The 18,807-nt window shown below is 42.7% G+C and overlaps 2 protein-coding genes across 3 annotated transcripts; both read right to left on the bottom strand.

The window, feature by feature from the left end:
* Positions 1-237: 237 nt before the first annotated feature.
* On the bottom strand, positions 238-3,907 carry ATP5F1E (ATP synthase F1 subunit epsilon). The gene is made up of 3 exons (XM_025398488.1): positions 3,765-3,907; positions 1,852-1,978; positions 238-402 (listed from the first exon to the last, which is right to left on the bottom strand). The coding sequence occupies exons 1-2, from the start codon at positions 3,794-3,796 to the stop codon at positions 1,855-1,857; spliced, it is 156 nt and encodes a 51-aa protein (XP_025254273.1). The 5' UTR covers positions 3,797-3,907; the 3' UTR covers positions 238-402; positions 1,852-1,854.
* Positions 3,908-4,692: 785 nt separating this feature from the next.
* On the bottom strand, positions 4,693-14,804 carry PRELID3B (PRELI domain containing 3B). 2 transcript variants are annotated; one of them, XM_025398485.1, is made up of 6 exons: positions 14,594-14,804; positions 10,004-10,172; positions 8,738-8,827; positions 8,238-8,308; positions 8,019-8,121; positions 4,693-6,680 (listed from the first exon to the last, which is right to left on the bottom strand). In XM_025398485.1, the coding sequence occupies exons 1-6, from the start codon at positions 14,623-14,625 to the stop codon at positions 6,561-6,563; spliced, it is 585 nt and encodes a 194-aa protein (XP_025254270.1). In that variant the 5' UTR covers positions 14,626-14,804; the 3' UTR covers positions 4,693-6,560. The 2 variants fall into 2 exon arrangements, with proteins under 2 accessions (XP_025254270.1, XP_025254272.1); XM_025398487.1 differs by lacking the exon at positions 8,738-8,827 and having other exon boundaries at positions 14,594-14,741.
* Positions 14,805-18,807: the final 4,003 nt, after the last annotated feature.

Below are 18,807 nucleotides of genomic sequence, written 5' to 3'. Positions count from 1 at the left end.
AACAATTCAAACATAAGGGACTACAAAGCCTCAATGACAGCAGATAATTTTGATCACCAATTAATGTCATGAAACAACTATTTTGAGAGATTTTCAAAATCCTTTCTGAATCCCTGTGGTCACTATATATTAAATCTGCCTTCCCCTGCTTTTAAGAAACCCTGGTTCACATGGCCATTATCACGCAACTGTGCAGAGTTCCTTTAAAGAAAATGAAAAAGTCTGACAAACTAAAAATCAAGAGTAACAGTGAACCATACTTCAATTTATTGACATTGTCAATTTATGAACAAGACAGGAATTTTTTTTTTCCCCATGAAATGAGATCCTTTTCAATCTGCCATAACATGTGCCCACACATCTTCACCTTGGAAATGTAGCATTTCGAGCTTTAGTCAGGGTCTAGGAGGAAAAAGAAAATGCAACAGTTGCTGGCTAGTTCTTGGTTTTCTTAAAAACTCAACATGAATATAAGAAATAACTTCCTTATAGTGAACTGTATAACCGTGGCTATCATTCACACTGCCTTGGCTCAGATGTAAACAAGCACTGGTTCAAGTACACAGGTTTAGTCAAGCAGGCATTTCTCCGCTGACTAAAAGTAAACACTCTCCCAGCAATAAAGAAACTACTTTGCCTTTAAAAGACACTAACATCTCCTTGTGCTAATGAGGTGGGGTCAGTAACCCCGAAGGGCATAACAGAGAGGGGCTAATGCTTTAAGGGGATCGACACTACTTCCTGACCCCCAGGACTTTGCAAAATCTCAGCGTTAGATGCAGTCTGGTGGCTCTGAGCCGAGTGAGGCCAACTGATTTTCTGTTAGCTTACTGTTAAAACAAAACAATCCAACATAAAACCAGGTCTCATTACTCAGAATTATAAGATTAGACAGAGAGCCCCTAGAAAAAGGGCTAAATTCAAAACACTGCATCTCCAGACTTCTAATAAAATATTTACTAATTCAAAATGAAAATGAAAAGTTAGGGGAGACAGTTTCAATAAGTAAAATTGCTCATAACCACAAGCTGCCAAAGAATTAATATTTATCACATTTCTGTGCTATTATGGGTCTGAAGCTTTTTAAAAGCAAAACTAGAAAAATTAAACCTGAAAAACATCTCTGATAATTTGCCTTGCCTACTTTTGAAATAACAATGTCAAGAAAGTACTTTTGAGATCAAACCATTTTTATAATTTGGAACACAAAAGTCTACACTTATCAACTGTACAGAACTTTTTATTTCATGTGAATGTAACTTTACATCACCAACATCTTTGAAAAAGTAAAATGAACCAAACCCTCTGAAAACATAATAAATTAGCAAAACAGTATTCACTGCAGGTTCTTGCATATTTTATTGCTTGATGCAACAGCAGGACCCTTGCCTGTACTTGTAGTTATGATGTTCGGGAAGTAGTGGTTTGTGAGAATATTAGTAGATGTGGGGGAAATAAAAATGTAAAGAACTGTAGTTTTTTATGCTCTTAAACTATTATGTAACTCCAATAGCAATTATAAAAGTGGGGAGTTCATCCTCCAAGTTACTTGATTTGTGCAGACAAATGAAACAGGTTTAACTAAAATAAGATGGCTCTCTACCTAAGCATTGCTAAATGAACTGAAAATCAATGTGCCAATTACTTCTGCTTGTCGGGCCCAAAAAGACTTTCTTTTTATTAGGCCATGGGACTTCTATAACCTGCATGCTTTAAATTATATTATCCTAATAACTTCCAAACACACTGACTAAAAAAATGAATAGAACCCAAAATTAAAATTATTTTGATTTTTACGGTGCTCTAAAAACTTAAGATGCAACTGTTCTTCTAAATACATCAGTAACTTACAGATTATTCCTTCTTTACTTTCACAATTTTGACGCTGCTGCCAGAAGCCTTCTCAGCATTTGCTTTGAATTCTGTCTTCAGTGCATCTCTGACTGCTTTTGCACAGATCTGGGAGTATCGGATGTAGCTGGGAGAAAATGAGAGAAGGTATATAGTTAATTATCAATATTCCAGCCAGACCAACTGTTACTACTGTGCTTTCGCTTTTCTTCCTGTACTTTTTATTTTGGTTTGGTAGTACCTTATTGCAGAACTGGTTTTAAAAATATGACTAATGCCAAAAACAATCTATACAAAGAAAAAGAACACTAGAAAAATATGTACCAAAGTATTAATTGGTGTTTGGACAGATGATCTTTGATTTTTCTTCTTTGTACTGTGTTTTCTCTTTAGTGTATAGTAATTCAAAATAAAAGATGCATAAATGTTTTTAAAAATCCCACAGCACAGAAAAAAAAAACCCTGAAATGTTTAGCGACTATAACAAGAATGCATCATCAATTCTCTCCTCAATTTCTCTCCTTAAAACTTTTATTACTCTTGGAAAATGAGGTATACATAATTAAGAGAAAACTATTTTGAATTACAACAATTCTTTCTAAATTATTTAAACTCTTTTCTGAGAAAAATGAATTCTGTCTTACAAGTCTGCCACTGAAAATACCTCCTAATCAAGATTTCTAAATTACACTGAAAAGTGCTTTGAGAACATCAATTCTAGCAAAATTGTAAAACCTGCTTCCTGTTTGGTAGATGGACTCCCATCAACGTTGTAGTTTCCAAAAGATGTCAGATCACCTTTCCCACTTTTGAAAAACAGGAAGTGGGGAGGGGTGCAATTTTCTCATGTTTTAGAATTTATTTTGGGGACTCTGAGGTATGAGTTCCAATGCCTGCTTCCATTCTTACTAACTGGTGACCTTCAGGCTGTTCAACCTTTTCAGCATGTTTATTCACCTGAAAAAACAATAGAATAAAAGGATAATACCTGTCCTGCTGATAGCTGGGAGGAGGAAAAACAAGTGCGAAAAGGTATGGATCACAGGGTAGGTTGCCTAATAAATGGTATCTACTACCTTCCATCCTTCCAATTCTACAAGACTTCGCTTGCTTGACCTCAGCAAGTTGGGAAGCTCCGTTGTAGTGTAGTCACATGTACCCACAAAATGTAAAGTGCTACACCATCTAGTCAACTAACAAGGTGTGTCACCGGGAGCAAGGTACTTCTGCTCACTCAGGTGCACGCGTAAAAAAAATTACATGTGACACCTAGACCAATGGTTTGCGGCTCCACTATTGAAACACCATGTCCTCAAGTGGGTTCCATATTTGAGCTTTCCAGGAGCCACCTCTCACCTTTGTGCGGAGCTCTGAATAGTTTACCAGTGGCTTTCACCCCTTTTACACGGAAACCTGAGATCAACAGGAATTAATAGTTTAAAAAAAAAATGTGTAAAGTTGTAAAAGGCTCCATCTCGATGCTGGATTAAAAGTCAAAGCGGCTAACACCTGTCACGTGGAGAGAAATCTCCTGTTTACTGAGGTGGATGTGACTGTACTACTTTCACCACCTGGCTCCAGCACCATTCTAGAAGAAAAAGGTTTGCTGAGTAAGAGCTGGCCTCTCTCTCTCGAAACCTCCCATTCACAAAGGTGTCCACGGGCACTGTGCGGGTGCTGGGCCGCACCTGTGGGAAGCGAGGCAGTACACAGACGCACTCCCACGCGAGGCCGAGGCCTCGCCTGCCTGAGCGCTTTGCCCACAGCGACGCCATCTTGGCGGCGACGCCCGAGGTTCGGCCGAACCCCGGTCACGCGTGGGGCCACTGCTCCGTGTCCTGTATGACCTCTGGGCACGGGGATGCGCGCGGGCCGGGCTCGCGGGGCCCTTCCCTCTGGAGGCCTGGGCCTACCTGAGTCCAGCCTGTCGCCAGTAGGCCACCATGCTGTAGCGAAAGTGGAGCGCGTCGGACCGAATCGCTAAGACGCCGACAATGTCGGCTCAGCCGGGCGGTTCAGCCGCAGGAAGAGCAGACCACAGAAGCGGAAGGGGCGGGGCGTGCGGACCTGCCAATCGCCGCCTCCTACCCGGCCCCGCCCCTGCGCACGGCCCCTGCTGCCCTGCCGCGGAAGCCCCCCGGCGCCGGGAGCCAATGGGCGCGCGCGATCTGGACTGCGGGTGCCAATCCCCGGGCGGGTCGGCCGGCCGCGCCCACCTATTGGCTCCAAGAGCGCCCGGGGAGTGTGTCCCGGAGCTTCCGTATTGCCCCGGCGGGGGCGACAGGGGCAAGAAGGCAAGAAGGCCGGGGCAGCTCCGCTTGCTGAGGGCCGCGGAGTCGCGTACTTTCGGGAAGCGAAGACGCGAGGCGGCGCGGGCACGGCGGCCCCGAGAGCCTGGCTTTGCACGCGCTTCAGGGAAACGGCGCCGCCGGCTCTTTTATATCTGTGGGCAGACAAGCGTGTCCTGAGAGCTGAGATTTAGAAAGGCTCTTAGGGCACCCCCTTTCTCGGAGTGACACTAAACCCTGGAAACCCAGTGGAGATTGGCGTTTTCTGTAGTTCTAGGACCTGCTTCCGATGTGCGACATGAGGGAGGGTAAGGCAACAGTTGCCACTGTTGCCCGTAATGGATGGGAAGAAAAATGTGTGGAAAACTCACTGGAGGCACAGGGGAGCTGCCACGGGGCCGGGAAAATGCTCATCTCAGTGCCTGTGATAGAAGCTCTAACCCAACGCAGTGAAGGCTCACAGTCTAGGAATTAAAGTGTTTCTGTCATAAAGAAAAGAAGCCTTTGCCCTTCACCTTTAATTAATAAAAAGAAATTATAATCAGGAAAAACATCACTTAAAAGAAAGTTTTTATTAACAAAAGTTTTTCTTAATCCACATATCAACTTTAGTGTTAAATAGTCCAAGGGTTTCATTTATGAACACTTATTCCAGTTTAGTTCTCTTAAATTCATTTGCTTGTTGTGCATTTATGTTTAACTGCACTGGAAAATGAAAAATTTATAGAGTTTTATCATTAGGTCAGAGTTTAAAAAAAATCAAAGGATAAGGATTTAAAAATCTCTATCATTAGGTCATTACACCTTTTTCAGAACAAGGATAATTTGCAGAAATTATACAAAGCAGATTTTCATCAAGTATCAATTATTTAGCGATATTTTATTTAGCTGAAATGTTATTTCACTTGTAAAAACTATCTCTGGTTACAAAAAAATAATCAGAAACCTTATTAAATTTAACCTGCTTTTACAAATGTCCTAAGAAGTCTTAAGCTAAACAATGTTTAAGTAGGAAAACGATAATTTAAAAATAGTTTGTTATACTATTTCTGTGGTTTATGTACATATATTAACTGGTCTCTTTGATAGAAAACATGACTAGAAGTTTATCACACTAAGCACTGTAAAATAAAGGCAAGAGCTAATCATCTTCTAACAAAAATACTCTATGCAACAATTGCAAATGTCAAAGCTATTATTTAGTGGTTAATTGCCTGCTACAATATATAAAACAAAGTACATTTACTAGATTGTTTTTCAGTTTGCAACTGCCCTCCTGACATCCCAAATAAGGAATTCCCATAAGTAAAACCTGCAGTGCAATTCACGTAGTGGTTAGTTTCAGGCCAAGCCTCCCCCTACCATTATCCTTGTTCTTCCCCACCACCCCCAAATCCTGCAGTGGCACCATATTATTAAAAACAGTAAGTACCTGGGGTTTATGCCTCAGAGCAAGACATCATTTGAGTAATTTCAAATTACTCAAATGTAAAATGCTCCTTCATGTAAAAAAGATGTTTTGTGGTCACAATTACTTCAAAAAGTAATTATATTCAAATAACCTGACATATGCCTTAGCAATTACAAAACCATGATTTTGACACATGGCAATTTTTAAGTTAGGCAAATGTGAAATGCTAAAAGATGTGAACAGCTGTTCTTCTGTTTAAGTTAGAGCGCTGCAAAACTCAGGTAATTACTTTATTTTTTTCGGTTAACATAACCAGCCCACGACACAGCATACTAAATCACAAAGTACAAATCCAAGGAAGTTAATACCTTTACTAAGTCACAAAACTTTGGCAAATCAATACAGTACTCTTTTAAAAATGAAACCATACTTTTGTTGGAGTCATGTTACTTCAGTGATAATTTTTCACTACAAAAATATTTAAGTACCAAATCAAAACACTGGTTTTTAATGGTGGTTTATAGCAGAGTAAGGTATTTTACACAAAAAATATTTTACAACTACACAATTTCTCCTTTTAAGTGAGCTCCCTTGTGCAAGCTGTTGAAGTGTACAGCAGCAGGGCAATGGGTGTCTATAGGAGGTGGCTCTGCTCTGTTCTGGGGTTGGTCCAAAGTCAGGTGGAGTTCCAATGTATGAAAAGCTTGAAAATTCTACCTTAAGGAGACTGAATATCAATACCAGTTTCCAAGAAGTTCTTGTTCAGTTTTCACAGAAATATTGGAACCCTCAAAATCAAGATAGTAATTTCAAACAACATTAATTTCAGATGATCCCTTTTATTTAGAGGCCCTGCATCTGTTTAGATCAAGTCACATAGCCTTACACCTTCTTATAAAAAAACAAAAAACAAAACCCCAAAATATAGTTGTATTTTTTAAATAACAAATAAATATATAGTCAGCTTGGAGAGACCTGGAGTACCCGATGTTGTCTACCAGCTGTCATGATCACTTCTCTGCAAACGCTGCTGCCGCCATTGGAGTCCTTATGGTTCCTCTTGCTGAGGCTGTCAGTTCTTCAATCTCAGCATTTAATTTATGTATTACCCATTCCATTGCTTCTCGGCCCTTAAACAAAAATCCAATACATTTATTGTTACTGAGTGAGAGCAAAGGCATATATCGAACTAATGACACACCAGGAAGTAACAAGGAGTATGACAAGTTTAACTCAATCTCAGGATGACAGATGTTTTTGTCCTGGCTTTTTCTTTTCTAATGTTATTTAGCAAACATCAAATGCCTTGAGCAACTGGCTTGATCCATAAACTGACTTTTATTTTGTATGCAAAAGATGTTCTCAAATGAATCTACAATGACAGAATGTCTTGTTTGTTTCATGATTATAGTGGTCCCCTTTTTAGGGGGACAAGAAGGTCAAATTCCTTTTCTTTATATTGTAAACCAAAATCCTGTACAAGGGATCTGGTCCTCAACTCCCTCCTCACCCCTTCTCTCCTAGTGTTCTATGCAGTTCCTTGAAAAACAGAGCACTCCCCACTTCCTGTTCCAGGGCCTTTGCACACGCAGCTCCTCCACCTAGAACACTTTTCTTGGCATACCGCTCGCAATCCACCTGCCCCCATTTGGCGCTCAGCAGAAACATCAGTTACTGAACACTCATTAAGCACTCTCATACCTTTCTGTACCTTTTCTTTCCTAATGAAATGCTGTGTGATTAATTTCACCTGCCTCTTAGTTCCACGAGGGCAGGAACCACATTTATTTTGCTCCCTGCTGTATCCCCTGTCTAGCCTAGCACTCTGCATGGCACAGAGAAGGCATCCATGAGTATCTCCTGATAACTACATTAACCATGTGTTATGCAACAGTGCATTAGGCATCTTTCTCTAAACTTACTGTTTTAGATCATGCATTCTCAATAAGCAAAAATTGGTTCTTGGGGGGGATGGAAAAAATTTCCCTCTTTTATGTATAAAGTCCACACATATGTATATGTTACATAACTTAATGGAGGTGGCAATTAGGGAAAATATGTCTCAAATGAGTTGGGGGGAGACAATAGTGAAAAAGGTTGAGAAACAGTGCTTTAAATGACACACAGCTACACATCATTGAGTACTTCCTGAGTGCTGGGCCCCAGGCTACACACTTTCCATATGTTATCTCATTTACTCCATGCAAACCCTGTAAAATGGGTAATCTCCACTTCAAAAACAGGAAACGGAGGCATAGAAAGGTTAACTTAATTGCCCAAGGTTAAAAGGCTAAAAGTTAGAGCTTGGATGTGAACCCAGAGCCTTGGTAAGTAACTGTCCAATGTGCTGCAGTTTCCTATGGTAGAACTGGCAAGGGTTGGCTTACAAGGACACATGTGCAGTCAGCACCCCATTCCATTCCCACGAAACGAACCAGGGATAATAACCAAGAAGCAGCCTCACTTACTTTACTAGCGTTTGAGGATATCGTACTTGCCATCAGTCCTTCAAGGTAACTGCTGAGGCTAACGCCTTTCACAGTGATTATGGCTTCTTGAGTCAAAACAGTTCTGGAGCAAAACATATTCATACAGATTCAGATGATCCAGCTTTCATTTTCAAAAAACTTGATAAAAAAAACTTAAACACCCTTTACAATGCATTTGTTAAAATATTTTTTACTCACTTGTCTGGATCCTGAGGATGTGGTTTGTATATAAGTCTCTCATCTACTGAAACCATGTTTGTAAATGAAATCTACAGAATGAAAAAAAAAAAAAAAAGGTCAAATCATTTTGGAACTGAAGATTCAAAATGTTGCCAAAATCAACACACAAGCCAAAATCTTACTAAACATATAAAACAACAAACAAACTGCTGCTATTACTGCATAAACTATTCACTGTCTACTTTTTATTTAAAAAGTAAAGTTGAGGAAATAAAGTATAATAATGATAATACACATAATCCCAAACTCATTTTATTGAGTGCCATCCCCTTAGAGATAGGCAGGATCATGAGAGCAGGAAGTTTGGAAGCGACACCCAGGGCCAAGTCAGGCCAGCACATAAGCAGGGATTCTCTGAACCACACCATGAACATGCACTCACTTCTATGGCAACTAGGAGAGAGACAAAGAACTCAGCCAGATAGTTAGAAATGAAACAAAAGGAAGCCAAGACTTACATTAGTAGATTTAAGTTCCATTGTTTTCTCTACAGGATCAACTACAGAATGTTCTTGCACATATGTTTTCGTTCTTGCTGCACCAATAAGCTAAGTAAAACATTCAGAATTAGGAATCAGAGGAGGAAGAATTTCTTACCAAGTGTACCAATATTTTATTTGAAGGAAAAAATGTGTTACAATATTTTGAACCAAAAATCTGCTTCCTAAAAACGAGAGGAAACAAAGGTCAGAAAGGAGGCCTACTCACATATCATGGATGAGAGGAGACTGCCAGACACAAAAACTTTTCCCAGGGGCAATTAGAAACCAGCCCACCGAGAATGTCTGCAGCGTGAGGCACCACCCTGAATCTGCCGCAGTGCGACAGTGGAGCGCTGAGGCTGAAATATGGAAATCAGGTTTGGGGCAACATGGCAGCTAGAAAAAGGAGAACTCAAAGGCATCTATCAGCATCGTCCTAGAACAGCCCAAGGGAGGGGGCACCTCAGCTTCATTCTTCAGACAGAAAAACAGCTTTCTCACGATGGAGGATCACACATCAGTGTCCACTGTCACTCCCTGTGCTATGACCCTAAGCCCACCTCCAGCTCTGCTCATTTCTGTGTCTGCACTATGGTTTGCATAAAGGAGGCAGTAAGTACATTCCTATTGAAAACATGTACTTTAGTTTTCTTGGTGAACCTACTCTCCATAAAGAGACCCTCTAAAGAAACCTGGATCCACTTATTACACCAGTTTTCTCACATTATGGTAAACTGGCATTCTAGTTTCTTCCTGGTAAAATCTGCTCACTAAAGCCTGTTCATTCTTAAGGGAACAGAATTTTCTAAATGTACAGGAAGGAATTCCAGACCTTGGAACAAATGTGGCAATAACAAGTCCGAGAACATACTCCTTAAGGTACATAACCCACCACTGACCACAGAACTGTCACCTAACAATTATGACCAGACCATTACTGCCAAATCTTAGTATTGGTCTCAAGTTGCTGGCAAAAGCAGAAAAAGCAGAATATAACTCCTTTCAGATTACACAGCATTAGCTGGCTTCCTTAAGAAAATTTTATCGGGTGCCTTCATGAAGACTGTAATAATATTTCCAATTCATTATACACTCATAATTCAAGTTTATTATAATACAACTTGAACGGATGCAAAAAAATGACATTCAGAATAGGCTCCCACAACCTATTTGAAAGTATAATGCGGTTTAGAAAACTTCTCAACAGCAGTCCCATTTCTCCAGGAATAAAGACACACTTACAGACTTCACAATGGAAGGCAGTCCCCACTCTGTGCTGAGAAGTCTGTGGCTGTGCAACTTTCCAGAGGGATCTATATGTCTGTCCAACACATCAACTCCAACCACACTTGGGTTCATAGGGTTTGGGTATTTCTGCATTGCAGCTGTTGTAACAGTTTCCCATGGGTGGCTGCCGATGTGAACCAAAAAACAAAACAAAACAATCAAACATTTAAAAATATGCATATGAGTTAAACAATTTTTATAATCTATCAAATCATTCATTCCAACGTAAGTTTAATGAGTTTATCTAGGAAAAAATTACCTTCTGAAACACTGATGATTATGGGAACCTGATCTACATTTTTAACAGGCTTCAGTATTTTTCCACAATACAGGCTATGTAATAAAACTCCTATCTATAAAGATCAAAGCAGCCTACAAAGCATTACGGTATAGTTTCTCAAACCATCTTTCCTGCCTATCATTATCCACTTTCACATGTAAATTGTTTCTAGGAAGAACCAGTGATTCATGAAAATGTATTTAAAAATTATGTTCTGACACAAATAGCCAAAAGTATGATTATGCCACTTATTATTTTTTCTGACCCCAATTCTATCAGTTTATAAGGAAGTAAAAAAAGTAAAAGAATGTATGAGCACTATAAATTCTTACAGGGATCACAAAAAGATCCAAAGCATTGATTTCATTATTGAACTTTCCCTTCATTTTAATGTAATAAATAACAGTGGCTTCTCCAGTCAATCTTTATCTATTGTTTTTCTCAAAGGAGTGATTCTGATTTCTGTTTTGAAAAGGTCACTCAATGTAACAAAATGTCCTTAAGGCGCACTCCTAATATACTATTTTCTAATATTCTCTTTTAATATAATAAGCGTTTGCTTATCACCTAGTATTGAAGTGATAATATCACATCACTTGGTAACTTGCAGGATCTTTATTTTCTTGAAAAAGCACATGTGTTTGGGTGATTCAAAATGTGACGCACCTTTGTTCACGTCACAACTTCTGTGAATAAGACACTTGTACAAAAATGTCATTTTCTCCTGCCTCAGCCTCCCGAGTAGCTGGGACTACAGGCGCCCACCGCCACGCCTGGCTAAAAAAATACCATTTTCAAAAGGACCCCTTATTAAGTACGATCAGTATTAAAGGTGATTTAGTCCACCTGCAGTCTGATTCTAATGCCTTCTATACTACTTATCTGTGCTCTCATCTTCATTTAAAGGAAAAAGACAAGATCTGGGGATGATGTTTCAAGCTGCAATGACTGATAAGCCACACAGCATTACTTTCTATTTTTCTAAAAGTGAAACAAGTAGACATTATTCCAACTTTTTAGAGAACTCAGATTGACAACTATATCTTGTCAACAAAAGGAAAATCTCAACTCCATTGATTTCCCAGAACCCTGGATAACCAGTGACATCATTTTTAATGTTTTCATTATAATATTCTTTTCTCTACAATATTGTACCAATGAACCTCATTCTGTCTTTAGTCTCCAGCCTTATCCAGCAATCAATGCAGGTATATAAGCAGCGTTGCTTCATCAATCTGAAGAGTCCCCACAAATAGAAGCACATAGGCCAAGCACTCTGATTCTTACCAAGGCAACTCTCTAAAATGAAAATCAGATGAACCCTCCCCAGGTCTCCATCCAGTCATATACCATGGTTAACTGGCTTCCATGCCCTTATCTCTTCCTCCAACCCTCTCTAAAAAATTAATAATCGCATGACTTCAGGGTGGTTATGCATTATTTGTAATTTAGTCCATCTCTCCTTTCTGAACCAACTTGAAACCACTGATGTTGACTTAGCTTGGCTCAAGATTGCTTTATGAACCATAACCAGTTCAAACATTACAAACAATACTTACTATGATTAGGAATGTTCCAGCAATTAATCTGAGCTGTATTAACATAATTACGTGGGAAAGATCTCACAATGGAAGACATTCAAAGACCACACCAAAGTACAATCAGGACCTGGTTATGGCTCACTGACCTGTCCAACTTCTTCACCTTTGAAACGAGGTGAGGACATTATCAACTCCACTGGGGCAGCATCGATGTCTTGATTTACTTATTAAAATGTAATCAATCCAAAGAACAGTGCCTGACACATACTGGGCATCTCTGTATGTTGAAGGAATCAATGAATGACTTCACTTGGATACCAACTACAGGCCTCAGAAGAAAAGTGTTGGAAAATCAAAGACAGATAAGATGTAGAATGATGGCCGGGCGTGGTGGCTCACGCCTGTAATCCCAGCACTTTGGGAGCCAAGGTGGGCAGATCACAAGGTTAGGAGATTGAGACCATCCTGACTAACACAGTGAAACCCCATCTCTACTAAAAATGCAAAAAATTAGCCGGGCGTGGTGGCGGGCGCCTGTAGTCCCAGCTACTTGGGAGGCTGAGGCAGGAGAATGGCGTGAACCCCAGACGCGGAGCTTGCAGTGAGCTGAGATCGCGCCTCTGCACTCCAGCCTGGGCGACTGAGCAAGAATCCCTCTCAAAAAAAAAAAAAAAAGATGTAGAATGATGACTTAGATATTGTTAGAGAGTAACATCCTAAAGATCAGAAACAACACTCAGATTTGTGAGGGGAGATGATGACTTCAATTTCAGATAGGTTGAGTTTGAAGGGCCTATGGGACAGGAGGGTAGCGATGCCTAACAGGCACCTGAAAATGAAAAGCGAAGCTCGAGAGAGGCTGGAGCTCAAAGTACAGACCCTGGGTGCCATAAATGTATACCTATCATTTGGGACTTTGACCAAACAGCTCAGATTATGTGGGGAGAAAGCACGGATCAAGGTGCTTCTCCCAGGACAAAAAAAAAAGGCTGTGACAAAAAGAAAAAAAAAAAAAAAGCAATTAATACCACAGGTGAAATCCAACACAGGAAGGCCAACAGAATCTTACTGAACATTTACACTGAATGGGAAAAGACAGGGAAGTACTGAAGACAAAGGCAGAAAGAGTGTACAGGGAAGGATGAGCCAGGAAGAAAAGTTAGGGAAGATATGGGAGAAGAAAGTTCTAGGGATACTCAGTGCTAAGAACTTCTGAAGCATGCAAACCTAGAAGAGGACTGAAACTAAACATCCTCAGAGCTGAAATGGATTAGTGATGAATGTGACCAGGTTAATGAACATCTCAATGACTACAAATCTTGGGTCTTTTTCCTCCCAGAAAGACTGTAAACAGTAGGGAGAAAAGAAAGCTTCCTTCTGATTCCAATATTCTATACTTTGCAGGATACAGCAGGCCCTAGGATGTGTCCCACTAAGTACAAATGCTGACAACGTGTTAAAAGTTGCCTTCAGAGCCTGGGCACAGTGGCCCACACCTGTAATCCCGGCACTTTGGGAGGCCGAGGCGGGTGGATCACTTGAGGTCAGGAGTTCGAGACCAACCTGATGAACATGGTGAAACTCCATCTCTACTAAAAATACAAAAATTAGCCGGACGTGGTGGTGGGAGCCTGTAATCCCAGCTACTTGGGAGGCCAAGGCAGGAGAATCGTTTGAACACTGGAGACGGAGGTTGCAGTGAGCCAAGATCACACCACTGCACTCCAGCCTGGGCAACAGAGAGAGACTCTGTCTCAAAAAAGAAATAAAAAGTAACAGATGCCTTCAGAGACACTTTTAAAAACATAAATGGCTTTGTAGTATATTTATTTACAAGGTTGTACTAATTAAAACGGTGTGGCAACAACATTAAGATCAGCGGAACAGAGCAAGTAACTCGGGAAAAAAGGGATTTCGCTGCTTAAATTTGTGGCTGTTTTGTAAATGGAATCAGGGACCTGGAAGAGAATTTAACTCTCCACATCCAACTGGTTCAAGGCCTATTTTCGTTAGTAAACATTTCACATTATCCAAAAAGATGTTCCTGAACGTGGCCTCAAAGGGATCTAACACGGGTGGTCCCTGACGACCGTCCTTTTCCATCTCTCAGATAAAAATGGGTAACCCAGGGTCACACGCTTATTGCAGCCAGAGCTAGACCTTGAATTCCAAATCCAAGGCTCTGCTGCGTAGATGAACGAGTTGTGAAAAGGTTTCACATCCTGGTGGCCAGAGTTCACCCGAAATTCACATTCGGAGGTAGAAACTCCACCCAAAAGGCGGCCAGGGAAAGTACACTCTGGAGAAAACCAACACTTCCCTTTTGGGATCCTCGGGTCCACGTCCCAAAGGGGTTTCGCAGGGCGGGATGTGGCAACCCTGAGTGCTGTCAAGGGCCTCGTGCTCCGCGACGCCCCCAGGACCTCAGGAGGCCGCCGGCCCGAGGCTACCTCATGGTAGAGGACAGCCTGGAAGTGGCCCCCGTCACCCTCCCGGTCGCCGGTCTGCCTGGGTCTGGAGGTCGGAGCCGTCCCCTCGGCTAGGGAGCCTCGGGGTCGTGACCTTGGCCTGCCCTCCATGTCGCCAGGGCCCGCAGACTTCTGGGTTCGCTCCCCTTGCTAGGCCCGACGCCTAGAAGCCTCCTGCGGGCCGCCTCTGCCTCGCCTCGACTCCAGGGCCAGCGTGCCCGCCCTCCACGGAGCCGCCCCCGCTCCCCAAACTTACTCAAAGACGTGCTCCGAAGTCCAGATCTTCATGATGCCGGCACCCTGAGCGATGTCCGGGTAGCGCCAGGGGACAACGAGGCACAGAGGCTACACCGGCCCCTGCCCCGCCCCCAGCACTCCAGCCGGCGGCGCAGTGCGCAGGCGCTGTCGGGCCCGACGCGAGGGACGTCCCGACGCGCGGCCCTACGCCCTATCCCGGCCCGGGTTTTGCCCCAGCCTTGCGCGCAGCGCAAGGAAACCCCACCCCTTAGCGCCGGCGCGTGGCGCCGGCGCAGTGCCGCAGACGGCAGCTTCGGGGGCCGGCGCGGGCGCTGTGCTGCGCAGGCGCGGCGGTTGGGGCGGGAGCCTTGACCTCTGGGCAGAGTTGGGTCAGGTCCAGGAGGTGCCTGGGCGCCCGCCTGGCCTTCCTTGTCCTTCTGGCCCAGCATATCCTCGCCTGGCATTTCGAGGCGTGTGGACGCATGCGGTCAGCCTGCTGACATGGATGTTCCTTGTGGTGGTCACTTGTGCAGAATTTCCTGGTGCCCCATAGAAGAGTTCCTGCCACCTCCTGGGTCAGCCCCGGCTGTTGTCCCAAATCCACCAGCCAGCCAGCCGACCAGCTGTGCCCGTCCCACCTGCCCTCCAGGAGCTTGCAGCCCTCGGAGGGGATAAATAAGGCGGGACGCGGAGAAGCTAACATCAGACATGCCCATGAATAATACCCCAACGAGGGGTAAAGTCCGGAAGCACGGTGCCAGGGGTCGGGTGGAAAAGCTTCCTGGCCGGGCACACCTTGCCCTAGGTGCATAGGATGGATCTGAGTTGAGATGTGCCTCCCGGAGAGAGTTCCCTCGTCACCGTTTCTCACCTCGTTGCTGTGCTTCATCACAATATCATGTTGCATTTTCTATAGCACTTACCCCTCTGACGTCATCTTGTTAATTTACTTGTTATAATTCCCAATCGAACTGAATACTTGAAGGCAAGAATCTTGCCGGTCTTGCTCAAAAATAATTCTCAGTGTCTCATATAGTCACGGCTAAATGATTATTTATTGAAAAATGAAAAAAATCAATAGCTATTTGTGGGATGAATGAATTAATGGAGTCATCTAGTTTATTCGTTGTAACTTCCGCTAGACTGTAAGCCCCTGAGGGCGAGGCTCTTGCCAGACTTGTTCAATGATTTCCCCCTTCCTACATGACAATTATTTGTTGCATCAATGGATGAAAGAATGACTAAGAAGTGCTAGGCCAGGAGGAGGTGGCATGTGGTTTCATTCAGAGATGAGCCTTGTCCAGGGGACAAACTGCCTGGTTTACCTCTCAGAATACGACTTCCCACCCTGCTCTCCCCCACTCTCCACAGCCGTCTACCTCCTAACAGAACAATTTGCCATTTTAAATGAAGGTTATGGAGGAAAATCTTTACATCTAGTTACTTAGAAGCTAGTTAGAAGGACCACCTCATTCTCGTTCTTAGCTTGTTTGATTGCTAAAAACAAATAAAAAGCCAGGTTAATTTAGAAGGGAGGATAATTTTTCAAAATAGCTAAGTCCTTTATACAGGAAAACAAAAATTATATTAGACAGGAAGGAAATAATATGGTTGGGTAGTTGCTAAGTGCAATTTGTGGCACCTGCGATTTTCTTTTTTTAAACCTACAGTACTTAAGAGTGATTTCTTGGGGAGGTAATGTTTTAAGGGCTGCTGAGAGTACCTCAGCCTTGACTAAGATGCAAAGTTAACGACGCTGGGTGTTAAAAACACTGGTTCAGGAACCATCAGCACAGAACAGCCTGTCCCTGCTATTCCTGGAGTTCCATGAGGCTGTTCACCATTCAGCATTCCTGTTCTGTTTAATTTAGAGAACATTATTCTGCCCTCAAGTTCAAAATTTCTGTGTTTTAGTCATGAAAATTAAATGACACCTATCTCCTCTGCCCGCAACACACACACTACATCAGTCTAATTTTACTTACTAGATCTAGAGTGATAGGATGGGGCATGGAAAGATGGAGATCCAGGACCCAAGTGTCTTCTCTGTGTGTCTCCTCATGGTGGGAATAATACCACCTCTTACTTGGATTTGGAGGGCAAGACTTTCATAACGATTATCTCTCGGAGACTCTCTTAGGAGACACAGAGGAAGCAAATTAATGGTTTTTAGATACCTAAGCCCTGTATTACTTGTCAGTGCCTCTCACAGAAACAGAGAAGTCATTAACAACAGGTCATTAATTTGATTTGAAATTAACTAGGTGACTAGTAGTTATGGCCCTTGCCCCAGGGATGACACATATCTCCACACCCTTCCTGTTGGGATCTCCTGTTGGGATCTTGCTGAGCTCCGTGTCTGGGACGAGAATGAAGATGTGACTCTTACCCACAAGGAACTTTACAACTGGCCAGGAACCAAAACCAAAACACACGTCGAGAATCAACTAGAGGATATTTATTTATTTATTCATTTATTTTTTAGACAGAGTCTCACTCTGTCACCCAGGCCCAGGCTGGAGTGCAATGGCATGATCTTGGCTCACTGCAACCTCTGCCTCCTAGGTTCAAGTGATTCTCCTGCCTCAGCCTCTGGAGTAGCTGGGATTACAGGCGCATGCCGCCACACCCAGCTGATTTTTGTATTTTTAGTAGAGATGGGGTTTCACTATGTTGACCAGGCTGGTCTTGAACTCCTGACCTCAAGTGATCTGCCTGCCTCGGCCTCCCAAAGTGCTGGGATTATAGGCATGAGCCACCATGCCTGGCAAGAATCAACTGGAGGATATTTAAAGGGAGGGTTGGGTGTTCACAGCCAAGAGACCCAGAACTTTGAAGTGCATCCTCTGGGTCCTTATGGAAGGTGGTGGGCAGAAGAGGATTGGCTAAGAGGCTGGGATCAGGGATTGGCATAGCAAGAGACAGATGGCCGTACTGACATGAGCGGCCCCACATTAGCCGGTTCCAGAGACAGGCCTGGCAGGAGAAGCACTCCATCGTTGGCTGGGCCTCAGCTACTGTTATTTCCAAATTCCCCTCAGTCGCACACCATCTTTACAGTTGTTGCCCTATCTTCATTCCACCTGTCCCATTGTTCTCAGACCAAATCGAGAGTCGGGCTGCTTATTCTCAAGGCCCAATAACAAAATTCAGATGAACTGGGAGAGAACCGGTTACAGGGAGAAGGCCTGGAAATTATCACCAGACCAACTCAAAATTACAAAGTTTTCCAGAGCTTATATATCTTCCAAGCTGTATGTCTACGTGTAAGCGTATATCTTCCAAGCTGTATGTCTACGTGTAAGCGTATATCTTCCAAGCTGTATGTCTATGTGTAAGTGTATATCTTCCAAGCTGTATGTCTATGTGTAAGTGTGTATCTTCCAAGCTGTATGTCTATGTGTAAGTGTGCACTCATCTAAAGACGTAAGTGATTAACTTCTTCTAATCTATAACTAAGATCTGAGTCCTGAAGACTTTCCTCTGGAGCCTCAGCAAATTTACTTAATCTAAATGGGTCCAGGTGCTGGGATGATTACCCTTATCATGTCTCCTGCTAAATCATGGAGGTTTGGGGAGTTCCTTCAGACCCCCAGTAAACTTGTCTGTGGAGGCCTGGGGAGTTTCTTCAGACCCCTAGTAAAACTTGTTTAATCCTAAGCAGGTTCTGTTAAGAATTCCTTTGCCATCTTGTCATACTTCAAGGCCCAGGAAAGGCCTAGGCAAAACTTGGTAGGCTTTTGTGACATTCCAGCCCTTGTATAAGGACACTGGCTCTTTTGGCTTTTCACATTTAACCACTCAGTCAGCATGGAAACAGTTGTTATGGAGGCCTGCATTAGTGAGGCCTGGCCTGCCACACCATTACTACTTGATTTTTTTATATCACTGTGGTCTAAGAAGAAACGTACTTGGTCTTTGTTCCCAGTTCTTGTCACAGAGCTCCTAAAACCCTTGGGATTTCCTGAATGATAGGGATGCCTTTGATTATTCAAAACAAGCTCCTTTTGATACCATCTCCAAGTAGATGGTGTCGGAATTGTAATGGCTGCTAGAGAATTGTGTGGTTGGTGGAGAGAACCCCTACACATCCGATGTCGGAGTGTATCTGTGTTGACAGTCCAGTAGTAGGAAAAATAGTGTGTTTTTGTCAGAATCAGTTTCCTTACAAATACACTTGAAAGGAAACTTTATATAACTTTTTTCAATAGAAAACCAGTATTTTTACCCTGA

This window comes from Theropithecus gelada, chromosome 10 (genome assembly GCF_003255815.1).
Source record: "Theropithecus gelada isolate Dixy chromosome 10, Tgel_1.0, whole genome shotgun sequence".
NCBI classification, from domain to species: Eukaryota; Metazoa; Chordata; class Mammalia; order Primates; family Cercopithecidae; genus Theropithecus; species Theropithecus gelada.
This window is presented reverse-complemented; position numbering and strand designations above follow the sequence as displayed.

What these genes read in the sequence shown, in the direction of transcription:
- ATP5F1E (XM_025398488.1), bottom strand. Translation starts at nt 3,796, where the DNA reads ATGGTGGCCTACTGGCGACAGGCTGGACTCAG. An exon ending in TGGCGACAGGCTGGACTCAG is followed by an intron (nt 1,979 to 3,764) that starts GTAGGCCCAGGC and finishes ATTTTCTCCCAG; the next exon opens with CTACATCCGATACTCCCAGA.
- PRELID3B (XM_025398485.1), bottom strand. Translation starts at nt 14,625, where the DNA reads ATGAAGATCTGGACTTCGGAGCACGTCTTTGA. An exon ending in TGCCTTCCATTGTGAAGTCT is followed by an intron (nt 8,828 to 10,003) that starts GTAAGTGTGTCT and finishes TGTTTTACTTAG; the next exon opens with CTTATTGGTGCAGCAAGAAC. An exon ending in TATCCTCAAACGCTAGTAAA is followed by an intron (nt 6,681 to 8,018) that starts GTAAGTGAGGCT and finishes TTTTTGTTTAAG; the next exon opens with GGCCGAGAAGCAATGGAATG.